This window comes from Setaria viridis, chromosome 1, assembly GCF_005286985.2.
Source record: "Setaria viridis chromosome 1, Setaria_viridis_v4.0, whole genome shotgun sequence".
Taxonomy (NCBI): domain Eukaryota; kingdom Viridiplantae; phylum Streptophyta; class Magnoliopsida; order Poales; family Poaceae; genus Setaria; species Setaria viridis.
Window position 1 is genome coordinate 41,203,616 of NC_048263.2, and position 21,177 is coordinate 41,224,792.

At 46.4% G+C, this 21,177-nt stretch overlaps 3 protein-coding genes across 7 annotated transcripts; 1 reads left to right on the forward strand and 2 right to left on the reverse strand.

The window, feature by feature from the left end:
- Positions 1-2,125: 2,125 nt before the first annotated feature.
- On the reverse strand, positions 2,126-8,784 carry LOC117841671 (transcription factor TCP7). 5 transcript variants are annotated; one of them, XM_034722135.2, is made up of 5 exons: positions 8,078-8,784; positions 7,659-7,917; positions 7,355-7,498; positions 7,158-7,259; positions 2,126-5,901 (listed from the first exon to the last, which is right to left on the reverse strand). In XM_034722135.2, exon 5 carries the CDS (start codon positions 3,822-3,824, stop codon positions 3,138-3,140), a length of 687 nt encoding a protein of 228 aa, XP_034578026.1. In that variant the 5' UTR covers positions 3,825-5,901; positions 7,158-7,259; positions 7,355-7,498; positions 7,659-7,917; positions 8,078-8,784; the 3' UTR covers positions 2,126-3,137. The 5 variants fall into 5 exon arrangements, with proteins under 5 accessions (XP_034578026.1, XP_072146719.1, XP_034578025.1 ...); XM_072290618.1 differs by having other exon boundaries at positions 2,126-7,259; positions 7,774-7,917; XM_034722134.2 differs by having other exon boundaries at positions 2,126-7,259.
- Positions 8,785-10,467: 1,683 nt separating this feature from the next.
- On the forward strand, positions 10,468-17,136 carry LOC117841672 (lysine-specific demethylase JMJ27). The gene is made up of 16 exons (XM_034722136.2): positions 10,468-10,897; positions 11,472-11,660; positions 12,115-12,261; positions 12,349-12,479; positions 12,784-12,883; positions 13,005-13,137; positions 13,211-13,274; positions 13,351-14,137; positions 14,491-14,823; positions 15,048-15,276; positions 15,362-15,819; positions 15,912-15,984; positions 16,068-16,153; positions 16,268-16,387; positions 16,479-16,546; positions 16,641-17,136. The coding sequence occupies exons 1-16, from the start codon at positions 10,592-10,594 to the stop codon at positions 16,726-16,728; spliced, it is 3,312 nt and encodes a 1,103-aa protein (XP_034578027.1). The 5' UTR covers positions 10,468-10,591; the 3' UTR covers positions 16,729-17,136.
- A 527-nt stretch (positions 17,137-17,663) lies between these two features.
- LOC117841674 (4-hydroxybenzoate polyprenyltransferase, mitochondrial) lies at positions 17,664-21,177 on the reverse strand. Its single transcript, XM_034722137.2, has 9 exons — positions 20,487-21,177; positions 19,836-19,971; positions 19,587-19,708; positions 18,958-19,027; positions 18,718-18,867; positions 18,480-18,615; positions 18,300-18,396; positions 18,005-18,189; positions 17,664-17,928 (listed from the first exon to the last, which is right to left on the reverse strand). The coding sequence occupies exons 1-8, from the start codon at positions 20,924-20,926 to the stop codon at positions 18,120-18,122; spliced, it is 1,221 nt and encodes a 406-aa protein (XP_034578028.1). The 5' UTR covers positions 20,927-21,177; the 3' UTR covers positions 17,664-17,928; positions 18,005-18,119.

A 21,177-nucleotide genomic window follows, 5' to 3' on the forward strand; every position in this document is an offset into this window, starting at 1 on the left:
TAGAAGTTTGAAAGGAAGGGTGTTGGCCGAAAATACGTAAAGGAACTAAGTAGTTTTGTTACAGATGAACTGAGAGGAAAACTCCGAGACGGATGGGAAGGAGTAGCAAATGGATGAAGGCAGCCCATTTCCCATGTTTGCGCTGCGGCAAGCTCCCTCAAGCAAACGTGGAACTCCTACACACGGGCAATGCTAAATGGTCTGGTGAAGTTGCCAGTTATCGGGAATCCGCGCAAAAATTTAGCCACTGACTCGTGGATTTCGATTGAGAATCTCAAATGAAGTAAATAATGCGGAGGTGAGAAGTGTTGGATGAGATAGAGTGAGGGAATCACCTGCTCCTGTTGGTACGCGTCGTCGAGCGGCTCCGCATCTTGTGCGGCGGCCGGGGCCGGCGTCTCGGTGGCGGCGCGCTCGTGGGAGCCATGGATGTGGCTGCGGCGCTGGGCTTGTGGGGAGGGGAGACCGCGGGAGTAGCTGGGCCTGGGACAAGCGCATGTCCTGAGAGGTCAAGGAAGGACCGGGCCACAATGACATGGACCGCACCAACCTAGGCGGCCCAAAGGATGAAAGGAAAGGAAACGGATTAGTTGGGCCTCCAATTGCAATCCATCCACCGTCGATTCTTCCGCAGATGATTTCCTTTCCCCGATTGATTCTAGCTCGACAACTAGTAGAAGGTACTACTAGTTGGAGAGTTGCTTGTTCAAACAACATGCTCTTCACCATACTATGCTATGAAACCTATAATGATCCACTCTGCAACATACTTATCCATGTCAGAAAGGCATTAGAGGAGCTAGATGCAATACCCTGGGGCTGCAAGAGAGAATCTTGGCTGGGGAAGCAGACTGTCACAGCCTTTCTGTATGTATGCATCTCCTTTTTTTCCTTTTGTTTCCATTGGCCAGAAAATAAAGTTGCTTACCAGTCAGATTACTCCTTTTTTTTTGCTATTTAGACCATCCCCAAAAGAGAAGAGTTCCTTACTTGCCCACATGATTTGCACACTTGTCCAAACATAATCCGTGACTATTACTAAATCACAAAACAAGTACTCTGTGTTTTGTACCATAACGAGAGCAAGTGCAGCAATGCGAAACACACCTGTTACAGTGTTACACTGTTATTGTTGATTTGAAGCAAGCAAGCTCTTGCACAAGATTCAGGAGGGGAATATAGTTCTCCTTTCCCTCTCTTGTTTTTCCAAAAAAAAAACTCCCCACAATAGACAGAACCTTGCAAGCTCAGTTTTCGAGGATGTTCAGCTATCTCATCTCATGCAACCGGATTGCAAATAAGAAGTTTCCAATTGAAAAATGAGATGCTAAAGCAGCAGTAGCACCAAGAGCACATGGCATGGACGAACAAATACACATATACTGCCAGTGCAAGAGACAGGGACTGGTAGTACTAGTAATGCATAAAGAAGATGACATACAGCAAGCAGAGTTGACCATTCGTCTCTGCCCTTGTTTTCTTTTCTTCTTATCCAAAAGGTGACAAGATTTCCTTAAGAAAAAGGAGGAGCAAAAAGCCAAAAGGGGTGCAGATAAGAGAGGAGGGAGAGATCCCCCCACTCAAACACCATTACAGCAAACTGGGGAGAGAGAGAGAGAGAGAGAGAGAGAGAGAGAGAGAGAGAGATGATGGTCATGATGATTAAAGGCGGTGACACCAACCAAACCAAACCAAAGCAAGAAACGATCACAGAGACACGATTCCTCCTCATGAAAAGTTGGTTTGCCACCCAGACCAGATGCATGACCCACAATGCAAGGTTATTATTCTAACTCCAGCACAGTCGCAAATGCACACCAGAATCCCAATTGCAATTTTTCGAAACAAATCCCAATTGCAATTGCATATCTGTTCTGTTCTGTTCTGTTCTGATGACAAATCCAATCCAATAGGTTTGGCTCCACCACCAGTGTCCTCTCTTCCCTCCTTTAAAAGGGCTACTGCGTGACGCCAGATTTTGCAACCATGGTACTATGATATATAATCCAAAGGTGGTAATCCCATGCTATGGTGTATCATCATACTTAGTACTTGCGACCAAGACAGAGGCATAGCAACCAACACCAGACCTTTTTAGATAGTAAGTAATGAGCAGACATATATATGCCATGGTAAGAGGAAGACAGATGCATTCATGATTCTTTTTTTTTCCCCTTCCATTCTTATTTTTGTCCATTAATTCATGACCTGATCAACAAACAATCCGTACATAGATACATACATGCATACATACATTCAGTACATGAGCTCAACTTACCTACTACCAGCAATTGATGACTACTAGACTAGCTAGTGTTCTCAATCTCCCCAAGCAGAAGCAGTATGACTAATCCAATCCAGATAAGAGCACAAAAGGTAACAATCAAAATGACAGCAAGGAGACAGAACAGATGAGCAGAACAAGTGGACAACTCACAGCCAGGGCCAGCCTCCATTGTTTGTTTGTTTGTGGTAAGAAAAGGTCCTTCCTTTCTTCTTCTTCCCCTACCTGCCTTCCTGTAGGGAGCTGATGCACCTGCTGCAGAGATGGACGGCAATTTGACGCCATTTCCCTGTCCAACAAAGAGGAAGTCGTCTTCTTCCCCTTCTTGTTGGAACGAACAGAAAGGAGACTGCATTTGAGTTTTCGACAGCAACAGCACACACTGACTAGAATTTTATCACACGCGCACACCCCCCATGACCAGGACAAGATTTGCTCCTCGACAAGGACTAGCTGTGGATGCTTGACACTGAACTGCACTGCAACCAGGGGTGGAGTGACACAAGAGACCTACTACTGAGCAAGCGGCTAAACCTTCCTAGGAAATTGAGGTGGGGTTGGAAACAACAGGGCAAGCTTTTTGTCTCCTCTTTTCCCCCCAATGAAATTGAGGGCATGAGCAAGGTGGAGCAATTTTGCAGGTGCTCTTGCTCAATTAGCCCACACAAGGGGGGAGCAAGGAAGGAAGGCGACGTGGCTGGGACGACCAGAACCAGGGCAGAAGTGAGTAGAGCTGAGGTGAGTGACACTTGCACACACAGAGCTGCGAACGCCAAGCAAGCAAACCGGAGAAAGGAACCCTAAATAAAACCCTAGAGTGGTGGAGTGGAGATGACAGATGAGACTAGTATCCTCAGCGTGCGGTCTCCTCCTCGGCCCGTCCGACGGTGGCGGTCGCAGCAGTTGGAGCTGGCCCTCCGGAGAAGGAGGCGAGCAGGTTGAGGTTGCCCTGCGCCATGGGTAGGTAGTTCCCGACCCTGGCTGCGGACGCCTCCCCCGCCATGGCCGGCGCGGCCGCGGCCGCCGCGGCGGCCACCATCATCTCCGGCGCGGCGGCGAAGCTCCAGAGCTGCCCGAAGTCTGCCCGCGCCGGGAGCGCCCAGAATCCCGGGGCAGGGGCGGCGACGGTTGGCTCCGCCGCGTCGGCGTCGTCTGCGCCGCGGACGCGCTTGCCGAGGATGAAGGGCGCGGTGGTGGTCTGGGAGGAGGAGGAGCGGAGGGAGGATGGCGAGGAGGTGGAGAAGGAGGCCGGGGTGGTGCCGGTGCCCGTGGCGGCGATGATGGATGGCTCGGCCTGGCGGAGCAGCCACTCGATGGTCTGGCCGTCGGACTTGTGGCCGAGCTCGCGTGTGAGCTGGAAGACGCGGGCGGCGCAGATGATGGGCATGCGGATGCGGCGGCCCCGGCCATCGACCTTGCTGTGGCGGTCCTTGGAGGGGGCCTTGCGGACGGCGAGGGCGTTGCCGTTGCCGTTGCCGTTGGAGGCGGGGACGAGCTGCTTGTCGGCGGCGGCGCCCCCTTGGGCTGGCCTGGTGGTCATCCCCTACCTCCCTCCCTAATTTGGAGAGGCCTGGGCTGTGGGCTGTGGCTGCTGGCTGGGGGGTCACTGCCAGTGGTGGGACTGGCTGGCTGACTGACTGACTAGCTGGCTTGGTGGGAGGGATTGGGGGAAGGGAGGACGTGGTGGTGACTGGTGGAGCGGAGGAGAGCAGACTCGGGCGGAGGAAGAAGAGGACTAATGATTGAGGGCAGCGGCAGGAGACAGACGGGACGGCACATGGCCTGCTGGTGGGGACCACCTCCCGCCTCGCCTCTTCCAGGCCGCGTGTATGACTGATGGGCCCCGGCGCAAGGACGGCCCGGATGTCAGGGAGACGGTTCCGTTCTTATTCGTATTTTTCCAGGCAGGTGATTGGATTTCAAAGGGAAGGAAAATCCAGAATACAGGGCAGGCAGAGGCAGTGTGAAATCCAGAATTTACTATCATATATAATTGTGGCCAGGCATGGCTGACTGCTGTTGCTTTCCCTGCTCGTCTCAATTCATTCAAAACGATATCCAAATGATAGTGTTTTTCTCTCACAACAAATCGATCGTTTCAGCTTTTCAGTCGATTTATAAGTTCAGCCGAACAAACCCAGAGATGTGCTAATACTTAGACATTTTTCCCCTTACAAAATACGATTACAGAACGAGGGAGGAGCTATGAGCCCACAGAATGTGTTACAAGTCGACCTCTTGGTATGCTGATGCTGTGCCAACTTGTTTTGAATCGCGACTCGACCTGGGACCTTCCAGGATTCGCTGGCCGAGTCTTCTCTTGGTAAGCATATTAATTAATTAAATAATTAATGAGTGTAGTGTTGTTCCATTGAGGAAACTTCTCCCCGGCATGCAATTGCAAATGCTGAAATTGGTGATGGATGGAGAACACGAACAGCATCCACAGCCACAGGATGTGGATATTGTTGGTGGCAGGCGACGCGACGTTTGGATATGATGGCTCGGGCTGCCACGTCGGCTTGCCATGATGGAACACGATCGCACTGCAGGCCCCAGCACTAGCAGGCAGCGCAAACACAAAGGAGGAACTCGACTCGAGGCGCTCATTCTCGAACCGCCAATTGGATTGGAGTGGTGGATCGCGCCTGCAACTGTTGATACGACGAGGCATCTCACCACAAGCTGCTGCTGAGTTGCGTTTTCTCAGGGCTCGTTTGGTACGGTCCAGAGGACTTCGAACCTGCAGGGAGTCAATTTTTTTTTGCCGGCTTCACCTCCTTCCTAATTCTATTCTATTTTTTTTAAGACCTCGGTATCCGTTTCGACTTCGTGCTACAATAACGCAAAGTTCTAAATAGTGCATATTACTGGAGCGTGAAGCCGAAACTCCTTTGGCCTAAACCGTGCCAAAGGAAGCCTTATTGTACCAATCAAACGCGCTAACTATATTTGAGAATTAAATGCTGCAGCCTATCTACAAAATTATGCAATGAAACTGCACGTTGAGAGTGATAATTTCGTTTTATTAAAAAATGACATGTTATTCGATTCCAAACCGGACGGAAACCAAAACCAGCTCTGTCCTGGCTAATGGAGGGGAGCCGGCAAAATCAAAAGGGGGAGAGAGAGAGAGAGAGAGCGCGCGCGCAAGGCCAGCTGGCCCCAACTGAAGCGAAGAGGCTGATGATGGGGGTGGTGGGTGAGGCATCGCCATCCAGCCCGTACCATGGGATCGATCGGGTCCCCCCTGCCCCTTCCCTTGGCTGGCTAATCGCTTGTGCCAGCCAGTGCTGCTGTGTGTCCCCAACCGCCCAGCCGGCTTACCCCACAAGGAATTTACCGGTTGCATGCATTCTTACCGCTACAATATATCGAAGTGGCCAAGTCGGATATCCGTTGGTGCCGTCAATGAGGACCCTACCCTCCCTACTCCAGTCTCCAGCCCTTCCTAGGGTCACTCATCAGAGCCTCGTCTTCAACCTCACAAAACACAAATACAGTGCCTCCTCTGCTGTGGAGGGGGGGCCCTTGTTTGTAAGTGACTGCTCCATACCATCAGCGTCAATCATACCATCATGGCACGGATAAGTCAATCCAGAGTTCAACAAAGCTCCCTACAATATATTGTGTGTTTTCTTAAAAAGGAAAACAATACTATATTGTATAACAAGACGGCTAGCAGCAGCAAGCAGGTACGTCGAGGGGTCAAGACAAAATCAATTGGACCCCATTTGAGATTCACATGATTTTCTATGCGATAGTGCCCGTGTGGACGCGCCTTCAAATTCCTTCCCAGATGCTTCTATGTGCGCCAAAAAAAAAAATCCACTTTACGTGCCAGTACTCAACGGAGCCTGAGCACAAAAATGATGCGGCCATGGACAAGCAGCCTGAGAGCACACTTTTGGTCCTCTAATCCCTGTCATTTGGGATCAAATTACTCCGACTGATCATCGAAGTCAAACCATGTGTGCATGGGATGCGACGCATGAGGCCTTCTACTCCACTACAGTATATGCATGGATGATTCTAATTAATCATCACGTATGCATATCATGGTTAGAGTATGGATACCATCCGACAGGGCACACGAACACCGTACGTGCTCCATAGTATATTGCGTCGTATCGGGACATGCCTCTCTTAATCTAATGCGCTACAACCTACTTGATTGTGGGCAAAATCCCCATTTCAAGCTGCCAAACCTTAATCCTACTAGTATATTGCTTGCAGGAAATGAGATTGGATTGCACATTCAATCAGGCCGAAAGGACTAGGGTAGCCAAGGCACAGCTACAAACGTCAACAGTTTTTTTTATATACATCATCAGATGTGAACCATTAGATAGATTACCACACGTAATTATCTGTCATTAATTATTGTACTACCAGCTGAGACTGCTGCGCTCTGCCGGAGGCAGATTGAGATGTCAGTGGGACAAGGGAAATGAAATGGCCCAGCCGAGCACCTCTCTCTCTCTCTCCAAGCCTCGCGAAATGAGAGACGTTGGTCCTACTTTATCGTCGTGCAGATTCTGGGCCCATGAAAGTGAATAGAAAGGAACAGGCCCACCAACCCATAAAGGCCTGTTTCCGTAGGGATTTTTTTTTTAGTAATCCTCCTATCTATCTCTCACCTGTCTGTGTCTGGACAGAACCGATTAAGATCCTCCAGGAATTGGTTGAAATATTAAAATTTCTCTACAGACCACGGAAAATAATCAGAGCCCAATCTATGGATGACACACATGAGGAAAATAATCTGTTACCACAGATGCAAGCAGACAATACCATAAGAATTTCAAACAAGAAACAATACTACTACTAGTACCAGACACCTGCAGCAGTTAGCCAGTAGATGTTCACTTACCAGCAGGACAAGTTCATCATTCCATCTGAACAAGTCTACCACCTACCAGATGCTTGGCCAGTTTGAAGCCAAACAGCGTGGAAATAACACAGAAATATGATCCTACATGCAGTGCATAGCATGTCAGATATTAGTCATAGGTGACAGAGAATTTTGACTGCAACTACTCTGTAAACCGTGTAAAAATGCTTGCTGACCTGAGCCCTGAGGGGACCATAAAGGCACTACTACTCTGTAAATCATGTAATGATCCTGGATTAGCTTTAGACCGTTTCATCTATTTTCTGGTCAAGCCTAAATTATCAGCATAGATACCATCAATGACATTGCTCCAGCAGACCCTGCACAGCACAAGACAATTGAATAAGTTATTTCAAGGAATTCAGAGATTAAGTTACGGAGTTGAATGAGATGCAACTATAAAAGAAATTGCTGTCATCGTTGCAAGTTGTGGAAAATAGATGTCACAAAAACCAAAGATTTCACTGGAACAATCTTTACATGGAGTAAAAGATGCTTCCAGATGCATGGCAGTGCAATCAGAAGCTTATATAGTGCCAAAAGCTCAAGACAGTTGTTGCAATCTGACTTAAATTAGGAACTTGAGAAGCCGCACGTGCTGATTGCTAGAATAATGTGCTTCTTGTTATGATGTTGACTCGATTCCTAGAATAATGTGCTTCTTGTTATGATGTCGACTCGATTCCTGGAATATGCAGTTAATCTCCATCATGTTGACTTACACTCAGCGTAATAGCACCTGGAGGAGTATCAACTATCAGGTCAACTAATTCAGCATAGCATTAAGTCATAAGCCAAAACAGATAATCTTGTGTGAGAGAAAAAGAACAGCGTAAAATTTTCTCAGCACGTGGTGGGAAGTGGAACTAAATTTACAAAATCAGAAACGGTAATGGTACCTATGGACTGCAGTTACTGTTGAACTGTGTTTGTGGGTTAGGCGCCAACCAAACATGCCCTTATTTTGAAAACATGAAGACCTAGTCGAGACAGCTGCTACACATATCAAACCCTGATTTCATTGCGAGTAGTGAAAAGGTCATATAATAGCAACATAATGCATGACAGAGTGCTTGGAATATTTCGAATGAAGGAGTTGTGGTGGAGTGTGCAACTGAAGGCACTAGAGTTTGAGTAATATTATGGGTACTGGTCCTCTGGTAGTAAAGTATTTGGTACTGAAATATCTGGAACATAGTCCACCGATGCGATTGAAAATTCAATCTCAGTGAACAATGCTGGAGGCGTGAAACTTGAAACAGGCGCTTGCACTGAATGATATTATGATACAGCGCCAAATCACAGTGAACTTCAAACAAGCAATATTGCACAATGTATGCGAAGTGAAAGGTCGTGAGTAAGCAGAATTCCAACAGCATGTTGCATTAATTAACAGTGTTGGTAGTAGCAACGGAAAATCAATCGCACATAGTGATCCCAATGGAATGGAAATTACGACTACTAAGCATCACGGGCAGTACCGCACTAGGTAGTACTAGTAGTCATGTACAGAAGAAGAATGATGGGGGGAGTCGAGGTCCCCAAGGGGAAGGGAGACCGGCGCCGGGTACCCGGGCATCTGGAACGGATCGGAGGTCGCGGGCGCTAGGGCTTGGTGGGCGGCGGATCTGTTCCGAGCTTGCGGCGGATGAAGGCCTCGAGGACGCGGCGGCGCTCGGCGGCCTTGGCGCGCTGCGGCTCGATGTTGGCGTAGGAGAGGCGGGCGGCTGCGACGATGAGCGCGACGCCGGTGAGGAAGAGGCCGGCGGTGGCGGCCCGCTGCGAGCGGGTGGCCGTGTACTGCAGCCAAACCATTTCTGCCCGCCGCCGCCGGTGGACTGGTGGAGGCTGGAGCTGCTGCGGGAGGCGGCTGCGTGGGGGAATGGGAAACCGCTTTCGCTTCGGGAAGGCGTACGTATTACCCTCTTCCCGGGCAGGCCAGGCCGTGAGAGGGAGGAGGGCAGGGCCGTTCAAAATTCGAAAACCCAGCCAGCCCAGCCCGCGAAAGATAGCTGCTGCTACACGCCACCCCACGCAAAAAACAGGCAGCCGCCCCCTGTTTTCGTTTCCATCCCTGCCAACTGACGTGTGGGGCCATGCTGTCAGTGAGTTATCACATCACACGGAGGGCGGGTTTTCTTTTGTTTCCACAAAAAAACCCCGCCAAACCCCACCCCTCAAGCAATTTGCTACCGCCTCCTCCATCTTTTCACCTTTTCCCACCCACTCCCTTTCACAGATTCTCCATAGCGTCGAAACCATAACCCCATCTGATCAGCCTAGTTTTAACATTTCTTATTGTGAAACAAATACAAGTTATCATCTTTGCTTCTAACATGACCCGCTGGATTCTAGCAGTTACCGTGTCTGTTGATCTATGTCATGGCTATCAAAAGTGATTGTGTGTATCTTGCTAGTCAAAGCAAAGCATGTGTACATAATGCAGCCTATGTACACGCTACCACCTATTAAACTTTAGTATAACAGAATTTTTTTATAAAGTGGATGCATGTCCATTAATAAAGAATATTATAAACAATGATACCAAGGCTCAAGCATTGCATATACCTTTCGATTGAACCTCCTCTACTCAACACTATCCTGTACATCAAAACGTACACTCCTAGGCAACATCATTTTAATACTTTACAGTAGTTCTACCATGTGTTGGGCACCAACTATAGTTTTGGGGTAGAGGAGGTGCATGCAAAAGTATTTCCTTTTCTTTAGTTTTGCGGTGAATAAAAAGAAAATGAGATGTGGTGTACTTTGTGCAAGCAAACACACAAAGCCTCCTAACTTGTTCCACAAAGTATATTGAGAGTCCGTGTGGCCGCACTCTCCTAGCTCCAGCCACTGTAGGTGGCAGGAGTGTAAGTGGAGCTCCTCTTGGTTTTGTGGGGGGGAGGGAGAGGAGAGAAAAAAAAAGACTTCGATGAACAGTAGATCGCCAGAGGGAGCCAAAGCCAGGCGGAGCAGTGCTAAACTGGTCCTGAGTCTCTCATCCATGTATAACATTTCAGCGCATGCAATTACGCTGAGTTTAAAAATAAAGTTTCCCGCCAAAAGTTATTCTCTCACGTAGCAAGCATCTCATAAACCTGTAAGAATGTGTATAACTCAAGATGGCAAGACGAAAACATCCTCTTGTATACACACACTCTCAACCTTGGTTCTACCAGTCTACGGGATCAAAGCTACACGTGCACTTGGTTCAAATAGAGGTCAGGTCATTTCTGTAAAAACTCAAAAGGCACGTCAATTTCCAAAGAGATCCTCAAAAGTTTTGGAAGCGGAACGGGAAAAAGATCCACGACGCGCCGGCTTAAAACGCCGGCGGTCATTGCTGGGAGTGGGGGATTTTACTGCATCGACGGCGCCTCCTTCCTTCCACGGCAACACTCGACCAATCCATGGCGGAGGATACGGAGGGGATCGAGGTTGACGCGGGGACTATGGAAGAGGTTCCCGCGGCCGTAGGCGGCGAGGAGACAAAGCGGAAGAGGGGGAGGCCCAAAGGTAGCCTCAAGATGAAGAAGAAGAAGACGCCCAAGCCGAAAGCGCGGACCAAGGGGAGCCGCCGCACCGGCGACCATGCCTTGGCGTCGCCGGCGATAAGCCCCGGAGATCTAGGGCACGGGGTGGCGGCGGGGCCTAGGGTGCTCAGGGAGAGAAGGCCGGCGACCAACGCATTCTACGAGCGCGACACCGATACCGAGGTGCGCAGATTCTCTCCCCTTGACACCAACGGCTTCTTTCGGTCGGACCGGGTTCATCATCGTCATCGCTTTGAGCGATTTTCCCTTTCATTTCCGTCTCGGATATGTACCGGACTAGTGCTTTTTCTTGCGCGCATGCTCATTTGCTTTGCGATCTAGTTCGTCCGTTTCTGTTGATCGCGTGACGAACTTCAAGCATTCCACTACCACCCCCTGCGATTTCATTTTTATATTTCAATTGACAATGCCGATAAGGAACGATGCAGTTTTCTCGGGCAATTGGTCAGTCAATCACTTGATTGAGAACTTGATTGATTTCTCAATTTTTTCTAAATATTTTTTCCCTGTGTTCCTGATGTATGACGGAAGAAAAAGCTTAGTTTTCGGCACGCTTTCCTCCAACCCGGTTGCCGTTTCGCGGATTCTTTGCCAGAAGCCTCGATTTACTACAGATATACGCTAGTTTTGTTTCCATTTTGGGTCCCATTCTCTGAAAAATATCCCCTTACATTTTTGTCGGATTGATTCTTTTGGGGGTTGAGCTTGAATTGACCGATTGCTATTTTGCCTGCAGGACGATGAGGAAACTACGGATGATCAAGTCATCCAGAGGCCTAAAAGCAGTGATTCGGGGAAGAAGAGAGGAAGGCCTAAAAGCAGTGATTCTGGGAAGAAGAGAGGAAGACCCCGCAAGACGAAATTGGGGCAACTGGATAGTAAGGCCCAGTTCTCCAACGGTAAAAGCAGCGGTGAAATGAATGGGGTATATTACATGTCATCCTCTGCAATAGTTGATTTCTGAATGATTTTGTAGCAACGTATAAAGGAAGAAAAACTTTACTTTTCAGACACAGCTGCCCCTTTATCCTCTGCAACAGCTAAATCAACCTTTAAGTTTCTACTAGTTGTGACTATAGTTTATTGTTTTTAACTCAATAGCTACAATATGAAACCAAGTTTCCTACCCAAACAATGGGGAACTTTGTCCTGAAAGGTTGGAATGTGCAGTGTGCATCTATTCTACTTACCAACCATTGTGCCTGCAGACATTTGTACTCTGGTATAACTTAGTGTCCCTGAAAGATGTGCATTTTATTATCTGATCTTTGGTGATGCTAGTACTCCGCGTGTATTAGGATACTGCAAATCCAGTCTGTCACCTTCTGCTAGATATTTAAATCAGAATGTCACAAGCTTAGCATTTTTTTACTTAACAGAGTAATGCTGAGGCATTTCAGACAGCAAAGAAGCGTAAAAGAAGAGATGACGGGAAAGAATTTATCACAAAAAAGTTGAAAAACATGGATAAAGAGGAAAAGAAGCTCCCCTCCACCATGGATAAAAAATGCAATGCAAATGTTATGGTGAGCTACTCATTTCCTGGTGTTATGTTGTTTATGGATTGGTTTCAAGCTATTTTTATGAATTCAACTACTGTTTAAATTATCTAGGTAGGGAGGACTATATTGACGGGGGAAAATGCCCTCATGTGCCACCAATGCCAGAGGAAAGACAAAGGAAGGGTGGTCTGGTGTCAGTCATGCAAGAAAAAGCGATTCTGTGTGCCATGCATAGAACTATGGTGTGTCAACTTACCTCAATCTTGTTTCCTACTGATTGGATTGCTCATCTATACATTTTTCTTGTGATATGACAGTTACATATATGACTAGCACACCCTTTGTCCTGATGGCCCAATGTTTCCTACGGGCATTAATTTTTTTGTGCTTTACTGAACTGCTTTAGTCTAACATTATACGTTAAATTGGAAGCATTTTCTTTCTAATGCTTTCATTTCACTGGCTATTGACAAATGGCATGGCCATGTTATTTCATCTTGTGTGTTGCACAACATTCAAAATTCTCTAAACTGTTCTTGTAAATAGGTATCCTAATTTGCCAGAAGATGAATTTGCTGCGAAATGCCCATATTGTCGCAGAAACTGTAATTGCAAGGCATGCCTACGGATGAGGGGAGTTGAAGAGGTACACACTTAGCATCTCATCATCCCATTACAATATTTGTATTTCATCTGCTTACGTTGTATGGATTCAAATTATCTTCAAGTGTCCACTGTTAGTGACTTATCCCATTCTGTGTGACCAGCCTCCCAAAAAGGAGATTTCTCAAGAAAATCAATTTCGTTACGCATGTCATATTGTAAGTTTGCTGCTTCCTTGGATGAGAGAATTGCGACAGGAGCAGATGGAGGAGAAGGAAGTAGAGGCTAAAATACAAGGTATGGTACTGTGGCCTTGGGACATAGACTAATAGTTGCCGTTGCCTAAATGCCCATCTGGTTTCATGAACAGGAGTTTCAATGAATGATATAAAGGTGGAACAAGCTGAGTTTGACCTAGATGACCGTGTCTATTGGTTGGCCTATTTCCCTGTTTACTTTATGTGATAAATCTAATGGCTGGCATGTAACCTGTCCTTTGCTCTATTGCAGCAATAAATGTAGAACTTCTATAGTTGATTTTCATAGAAGCTGCAAGAATTGTTTCTATGACCTTTGCCTTAACTGCTGCAAGGAGCTTCGCAAAGGTGAGATACCAGGAGGAGAAGAGGTGATGACCGTGCCACCTGAAGATAGAGGTAGGGATTATGCTTTTGGCCAGATTAATAAGTCAAAAGATGATGATAAAAGAGTCTCTTTGAGGAAGCATAAGAACTCCTCGAATGGTGATTCTTACAATGGCATGGCTGCTGTTGAAAAGCCCAATAACCATCTGCTGCTCTGGAAAGCAAAGAGTGATGGTAGCATACCTTGTCCACCAAAGGAAATAGGAGGCTGTGGTGGTACACTTCTGGACCTCAAGTGTTTGTTTCCAGAGAAGATGCTTGCTGAGCTAGAAGATAGAGCTGACAAAGTTCATAGGAGTGAAACATTTGCTAAAGCAATGGTCAGAAGAAGTGATCGGTGCCCTTGCTTTGATCATTCAGGCAAGATAAAAACTGACAGTAAGTCAGTACGACAGGCTGCTAACAGGAAGGAGTCAAGTGGTAACTTCCTATATTGTCCTGTTGCTACTGGTATCCAGGATGATGACCTAGCGCACTTTCAGATGCATTGGGCAAAGGGTGAGCCAGTTGTTGTTTCTGATGTCCTTCAGTTAACATCTGGTCTGAGTTGGGAGCCAATGGTAATGTGGCGGGCATTGCGGGAAAGAACCAAAGGCAAAGCAGAAGATGAGCAATTTGCTGTTGTCGCAATAGATTGCCTTGATTGGTGTGAGGTGGTAACTCTATTCCTGAATGTGTTTAAGTCGACAAAACTTTTTTTTGGGCAATATGTTCCTTTTTCTAATATTGTGCTGGTCATATGCATCTGTCTTGTATACAAAAGTTTCAAATTATGACAAATATATAAGACAGTACCGCGTAGTGATATTCTAACTAAAGGTGTGTGCACGTTTGTGTCCAGAAGAACAGAACACACATTATAATAGTAGTGGCAAACTTCATTGCTTGAATTGAAGTTCTCATTTTTAATAGGGATATTTATGAGTCTCTGCTTGAATTTAGACGTGTCTTGTTTCCTTCTTTTGCAGCCTTATATGCAGGCTCTTACTATGCATATATGTTGCAGGTGGAAATTAACATACATATGTTCTTTTCGGGATATACAACAGGCAGAGCTCATCCTAGGACTCACTGGCCTGAGATGCTTAAGCTAAAAGACTGGCCTCCTTCTAGCTCCTTTGACAAGCGACTGCCTCGCCATGGTGCTGAATTTATTAGCGCACTACCATTTCCTGAGTATACGGATCCAAGATATGGTCCGCTAAATCTCGCAGTCAAGCTTCCTGCTGGTGTCTTGAAGCCAGATCTTGGACCCAAAACTTACATTGCTTATGGGTTTCACAAAGAGCTAGGCAGAGGTGATTCTGTGACCAAGCTTCACTGTGACATGTCTGACGCGGTATGTTATGGTTATTAGTGACTATGTTCTTTTTTGTTCTAGATGTCGTTTTAGTGCTGACTAAAATTGACTTCAGCAAGGCCCCTGTGTAACCTGTCCACTTTCTATATCTTGCTCTCCCAGCAGATGTTTTCCATTGCCATATACCCAGTTCATTTGCTGACCTATTAATAGTTCTTATTTTCTTATCGATATTGATTGTGAATGTTGTGTGATTTAACCAGGTAAATATCTTAACACACACAGCTGAAGTGACTTGTCAGACTAATCTTTGCCAAATTGAAAAAATCCAAAAAGCCATGCGAGCGCAAGATGTTCAGGAATTATACGGGGGTCTAGAATCCAGCATGGAGCTTAGGCTATCACAATCTCCAATTGAATACAGGGATAAAGCTGTTGATGAAGCACGTGATAGTAGGGAAGACAATGATGCCAATAAATGCAGTTTTACTGGTCTGTAGCACAAATTTAGTTTTGGTAATAATTGAGTTATTTTGTTTTTTTAAGCTTTATGGCATTCCTTGAATGCCTCATGCAGGTTTGGATATCAATGCTTTACCACCTGATGATTCTGAAGGCGATACAAGGGATGAAGTGTTATATCCTGAATCTGTTTCACGAAGTAAACTAGAGCAGTGCCCAGATCGCAGTAATGAGGTCAACACATCTCATAAGACGCATAACGGATGCCATTTCAGTTCAGATGACATTGGCATGGGACAGCATGGAAAGAGATTTAGAGGTGGAACTCTCAATGAAGTTGGCACCGAATCTCAAGAAGAGAAACCTGAAAAGGTTGATTGCAATGGCACTGATAAAAAACAAATTTCTAAAGGCATTCAAGAAAAAGCTGTCGTGGGGGAAGGCTCAGAGCAACAGAACACTGGTGGTGCTTTATGGGACATTTTTCGTAGAGAGGATTCGGAGAAATTACAAGATTATCTTAGGAAGCATTCGTCAGAGTTCCGGCATATTCACTGCAATCCAGTGAAGCAGGTCTTTTTCTTGTCACAGACATTAAAGAACAACTACTTTTCCTTCTTACATTTCTATGCTGACCAACAATTACTGTTCATGTTAAATGGCAGGTTATTCACCCGATTCACGACCAGACTTTCTACTTAACTGCAGAGCATAAGAGAAAGCTCAAAGAAGAATATGGTTAGAAAGATTAACCCCCCTCTCTGACGCCTTAAGATCTGAAGATGGCATTCCCTTCTCATCAGTTGGCTTCCTTGCTTTAGGTGTTGAACCCTGGACATTTGAGCAGAAGCTTGGTGAAGCAGTTTTCATTCCCGCTGGATGTCCTCATCAAGTGAGAAATTTGAAGGTGTGGCAGATCTTTACCGCCGTGACAATCCAGCTCTAGCTTTCTCTCTCTCTCGTTTTGGTGTGGGATCAAACATCATCGTTCTGACTGATGAAACCATCTCCATCTGTGCAGTCCTGCATTAAAGTTGCACTGGACTTTGTTTCCCCTGAAAACATTGGCGAGTGTGTCAAGTTGACTGGGGAGTTTAGACGACTTCCTTCTTCCCACAAAGCTAACGAAGATAAACTAGAGGTTAGCATTAGTTGTGCATTTCCAGTGATATGGAGTAGTATACTGGTATCTGATGTGATGACTAACCTGGAGCCCAACATGGTGTCTTCAGATCAAGAAGATGGCTCTTCATGCTCTGAACGAAGTTGTGAACTTTTTGGATCCTTGTACCTCAGAAGGGTAAGGAACAGTGGCCAGTCATATTTTTTCGCTGTAAAGGTTTTGTAGCTGGAGAAAATTTTGGTGACTGATGACGCTGTGATTGATCTCGCAGGTTGGAGAGCGGGGCTGGTGAGGCCAGCAACGTAGCTAAATCTGTTGATGAGAAGCCACCGCCGCTGAAAAGGCAGGGCGGTCGCTGAAGTGGTGAAGTGTCGCAAGGAGACGATCCGAAGAGTGAAGAAGGCGGTGGCAAAGGGAGCAATGAAGCTGCCGCCGTGAATAATGAGCCTAAGAGGCGCTCTCGCAAGCGTGGAGGTTGATGGGTTAAGTTTGGACTGGGGATGATGCATTTTGGGAGCAGCGCTTGTAGGCAGAGTAGGTGATGAGAGGAATGGCGTTATGGTGATGGCCGGCTGATTAGTCACCGCAGACGCCATTAGGGTGTCTGAGTTTTGTTGATGTACGGTGATCGCCGGTTGGCACCGACATGGACGGAGTCATTAGTTAAATAGCCACTAGCCAGTAGGTGAGAAACAGCAGCGCAGATTGATGGAGGATGCTGCGGATACCATTCATTCTTAATTTCCATCATTCATTCATTAGTGCAATGCGACTGGCCTGTAGTCCTGGTAGAGAGTTCCATGGATGGATTCAACACAACTTAGTATGAGCTAGCATATTTTTTTTAAGGAAAAAAAAAAGCTAGCATCATCCCCTTTTCGATGCGATGCAGATCAACTAAAAATTTGACAAGAAACTTCTTCTCTTCTATCAAACATAATCACGTTCATTCCAGGTCAGCCACCACCTGTCTGGAGCAAGTTCTCACTCCCGACTTCACTTATTTATCAAACTCCTCGTAACACTGAAACCAACCACGCCATTATTGCATTAAGACGGTGATTCCAGTCAGCCTCAACACAAACAACATTTTTGCCGGACAATACTTGTCATACAACCACTTCAATTTGCCGTTCCAGACTCCACACAATTTCTCAACCAACCCTGTCAATGGTAAAATGTACCCGGGCCATCGCAGGATACCCAACCATGGCCAAAACATACACAAAATTTGACACTCCAAAGAGTGGCCTTCGCAACTTTGCCAAAACATAATAAATTCATAGTCGACTGATAATACCTGATAAACAACCCATCTCTCCAAAATATGAATGTGTAATCAACTGATTGTGTGTCTGGATTCATACAAAAATTGTTTTGCACAGCTGTTTCTATCTAGAGGTGACAAAAGGAGGATGCTCTAACTGATCCTTTAATATAAAACAGTACACAATGATACAAAAAATGTACTGTACATCAATGTATTTTCCTACCCCTAGTCTGATAACTGTTTACAGGAGGTGGAGAGCACCACCATGAAATGCTCGGAAAATAGCCTGCTTCAGAAGCAAAGGTTATGTCAAAACACCAATTTAGCAAGGATGAAAGCATAAGCCATGCCAAGATGTAGCTTACAAAGTCCATTCTGCACCACGCTGCAATTGCTAGGCCACAAAGTGAAGGGCTCAAAACTGTTTAGGTTTCTGTTGAACCCATCAGTATATGGAATGCAGCACGCCTGATCAATCCATCATGATACAAGACGCCCAAATAATATTCCACTAAACACTAAAGCTCCAAACCACTTGTTGGACACAAACCTGCACAGAACCCATTCAAAAAATTTAATAAGCTTTCATAGGATTGTAAACATCAACAGCCACATTATTGTCTTAAATGCCAATAACCATTGGATACAAGGAAAACATACTTCCTGTTGCAATCAGAGCGGTTAGAAAGTTCCACAGTTGAAATCTGCCATGCTAACTGTACCGCTGCAGCACTCAGAAAAGGATAGTAGGGCCATCCTGTCCAATATGATTTGAGGTCTGGAGTCAATATAAGTAAACATAATACTATTCTTCACTAAAGCATGACACTATAAACCAACCAAGGTCAGCATTGTAGCCACTGAGTGCTAAGCTGCATATGCAAGCGGCACCGAAGCCACTAATCCAGTACTTGGTCAAATCTCCAAATCTTAATGCTGTGGACTTAACTCCTACTTTGAGGTCATCTTCTTTGTCCTGAGATGTACATGGATAGAAATATTTGTATAAGACATCACATCAACCTAAAACAAACACTTTGTCAAGGATAAATATGAAAGAATGAGAATATTGAAACACCTGATGTGCATATATGGTATCATATACCAGTGTCCAACATATACCAGCTGTATACAATGGAAGGACGACTGCAGGGTCTAAGCTTTCCTTAATAGCAGCCCATCCTAATAAAGCTCCCCAGTTGAATGTCAGGCCAAGATAAGCCTGAGGCTGTTATTAATGAATTGAAAGAAACATTAAGCTGTTACACCCTGTAAGCAGGAATATCGTATTCTCAACCTCCGTATGTACAATACACACCCAAAATGTGAATCTCTTCATCAGGGGATATGAGAAGACCAGAAGAAGTGAAGATGCCCCGAGAATACGGCTACATGCAGAAAAAATGACATAAAATTACTGTAAGTGCTTGTAATGCAAGCATCAACAGGCACATATTGTAGCTTCTATATATATTCTTTTCTGTATTGGCAAAGGAAATAACAGGCAGGATGGCCTACAATTTTCCTGGTTATCAATCAAGAAAATGCAACTGGACTACTGTACGTACCACAACCTTTTTGGATACAAACCCAGAACATGTTGACTAATGCTGCAGGGCCATAGGCATAGCCTCAGGCATAGTGAGTTTATCGTATAAACAAGATACAAACAGCATGGACAGTTTTAAGTTGACTAATCGAGTGCAGTTTCCATCAAATTGAGCTGCAGAATATAAGTATCCTGCTTATCCTCAAGAAAAAAGAGTGAAAATAAATAGTCCCTACATATTCCAGCATTTGCTCATAATGTTCCTCTGTCAAAAATCATAATTAAGTATTGCGGGAGCATGGATAGGATAAACACATCTAATGCTGTCAAAATACATCAGTCTACGCTAAACGCATCTGCAAACCTACAATAGCCAGAGAAGCATTGAGTTTAAATACCTGTAGTTATTCAACTGGAGAAGAATGCCCAGTCCCAAAAGAAGCTGAAACCCGAGGAAGCCAACTCCCTGTGAAGGAGTGAGAGCACCTGATGCAAAAGGCCTGCTTTTGGTGCGCTCAACCTGTGGAGAAATATGCCATCAGATAAAGGCATGCAATATCCAGAAGGAATTCATTGGTCACTTAATTATGTGCTTATTTTAGTGAAAAGTACAAGGTGCACTCAGGAAAAAAAGAAGGCAAAATTACCTTGTTATCAATGTCGCGGTCAAGAAGATCATTCACTGTGCAACCAGCCCCCCTGAGGAGGACAGCTCCACATCCGAAGAGTGCCAGCATTTTCAAGTCAGGCAACTGCCCTGGCATCGCGGCTATTGTGATCGACCTGCGAAGCAAAGGTTTGAGTCTCTCTTCAACACAGAAGGTAAACTTGCTATTGATTTAATAATGTCAAAGAAAGCAACACATGCATACAACAGACAGATACAAAATCCTCATCCTGTTCACAAGACACAAGGCAGAAGCCTGATGTTCAAAAAACCATCCGACCAACATAACATTTAGATAAAATCTGTACTGACGGACTAGTCTGAGTTTGCTAAAGACTCAACTTTAGTCTGTATGATGGCAGTGTATGAACAGGGAACAAAACTTCGAGTTGCTCTTTTATCCAGAAGTCCAGAACCAATGTGCATGTGTTCTGTTCTTCCTAAACTGCAGGAGATCCTAAGCACCTGAATTGAAACTCTAATGAGGGCCGAGAGCAACTCGTTACAATTAGTTAGACGCATGGACCGACTCAAGAAGCTGTCCTACTGACTGAGAATACAGAGAAGGATGCAGATGCGAGGCATGACAATGGCAGTAGTGAGAAGCAGCAGAACACAACACAGAACGTACCACATGCAGGGCCATGCCAGGAGCCAGGTCCCAATGGGCTTGTCGAGGCGTGCGAGCATAGCGTACGGCCGCGCCGCCTCCGGGATCCACTTGTCCACCCACGTTAGAGGTGCCGGCGGCGGCGAGGCCTTGTCCGCGGGTTCGGAAGAGGATGATGAGGTCGAGAGGGGTGACGCGGGCGAGAAGTGGCTTGGGAGCAGAATCCTGCTGTAAGGAAACTCGGTGGCGAAGGCGGATGCTGATGCTGGGCGCGGGCACCGGCGGAGAGTGATGAGGTGGCGGCGGTAGGCGAGAGGGCTAGGATCGGGGCAGCTGGAGGCTGGGCTCTGGGGAGAAGGCGACGAGAGGAGCGATGAGAGCGCCGGGAGGGGTAGAGGGGACCTTCGGCCGCGGCGACGGAGCTCGGCTGCGGCGGCGCGGAGCAGAGCGGGCGGCGCCATCGGTGGCGACCACCAGTTGTGCGGATCGCTAAATAGCACCAAGTTGCTAAGCCAATTGGGGTGTTGGTATCTGCTTCGGTCGCAGCCTGAGGCAGCGGCTTCCTCCCAGGGAGCGAGGATAAAGGGGAGGCGGCTCGTCGGAGGGGGCGAACGGAACGGCGGCGGCGATGGGCGTGAGGGCGGCGGCGGCGCGACCGGACGGCTACGGAGGAGAGGAAGAGGGAAGTGAGGGTCCGGCCCATTTGAACACG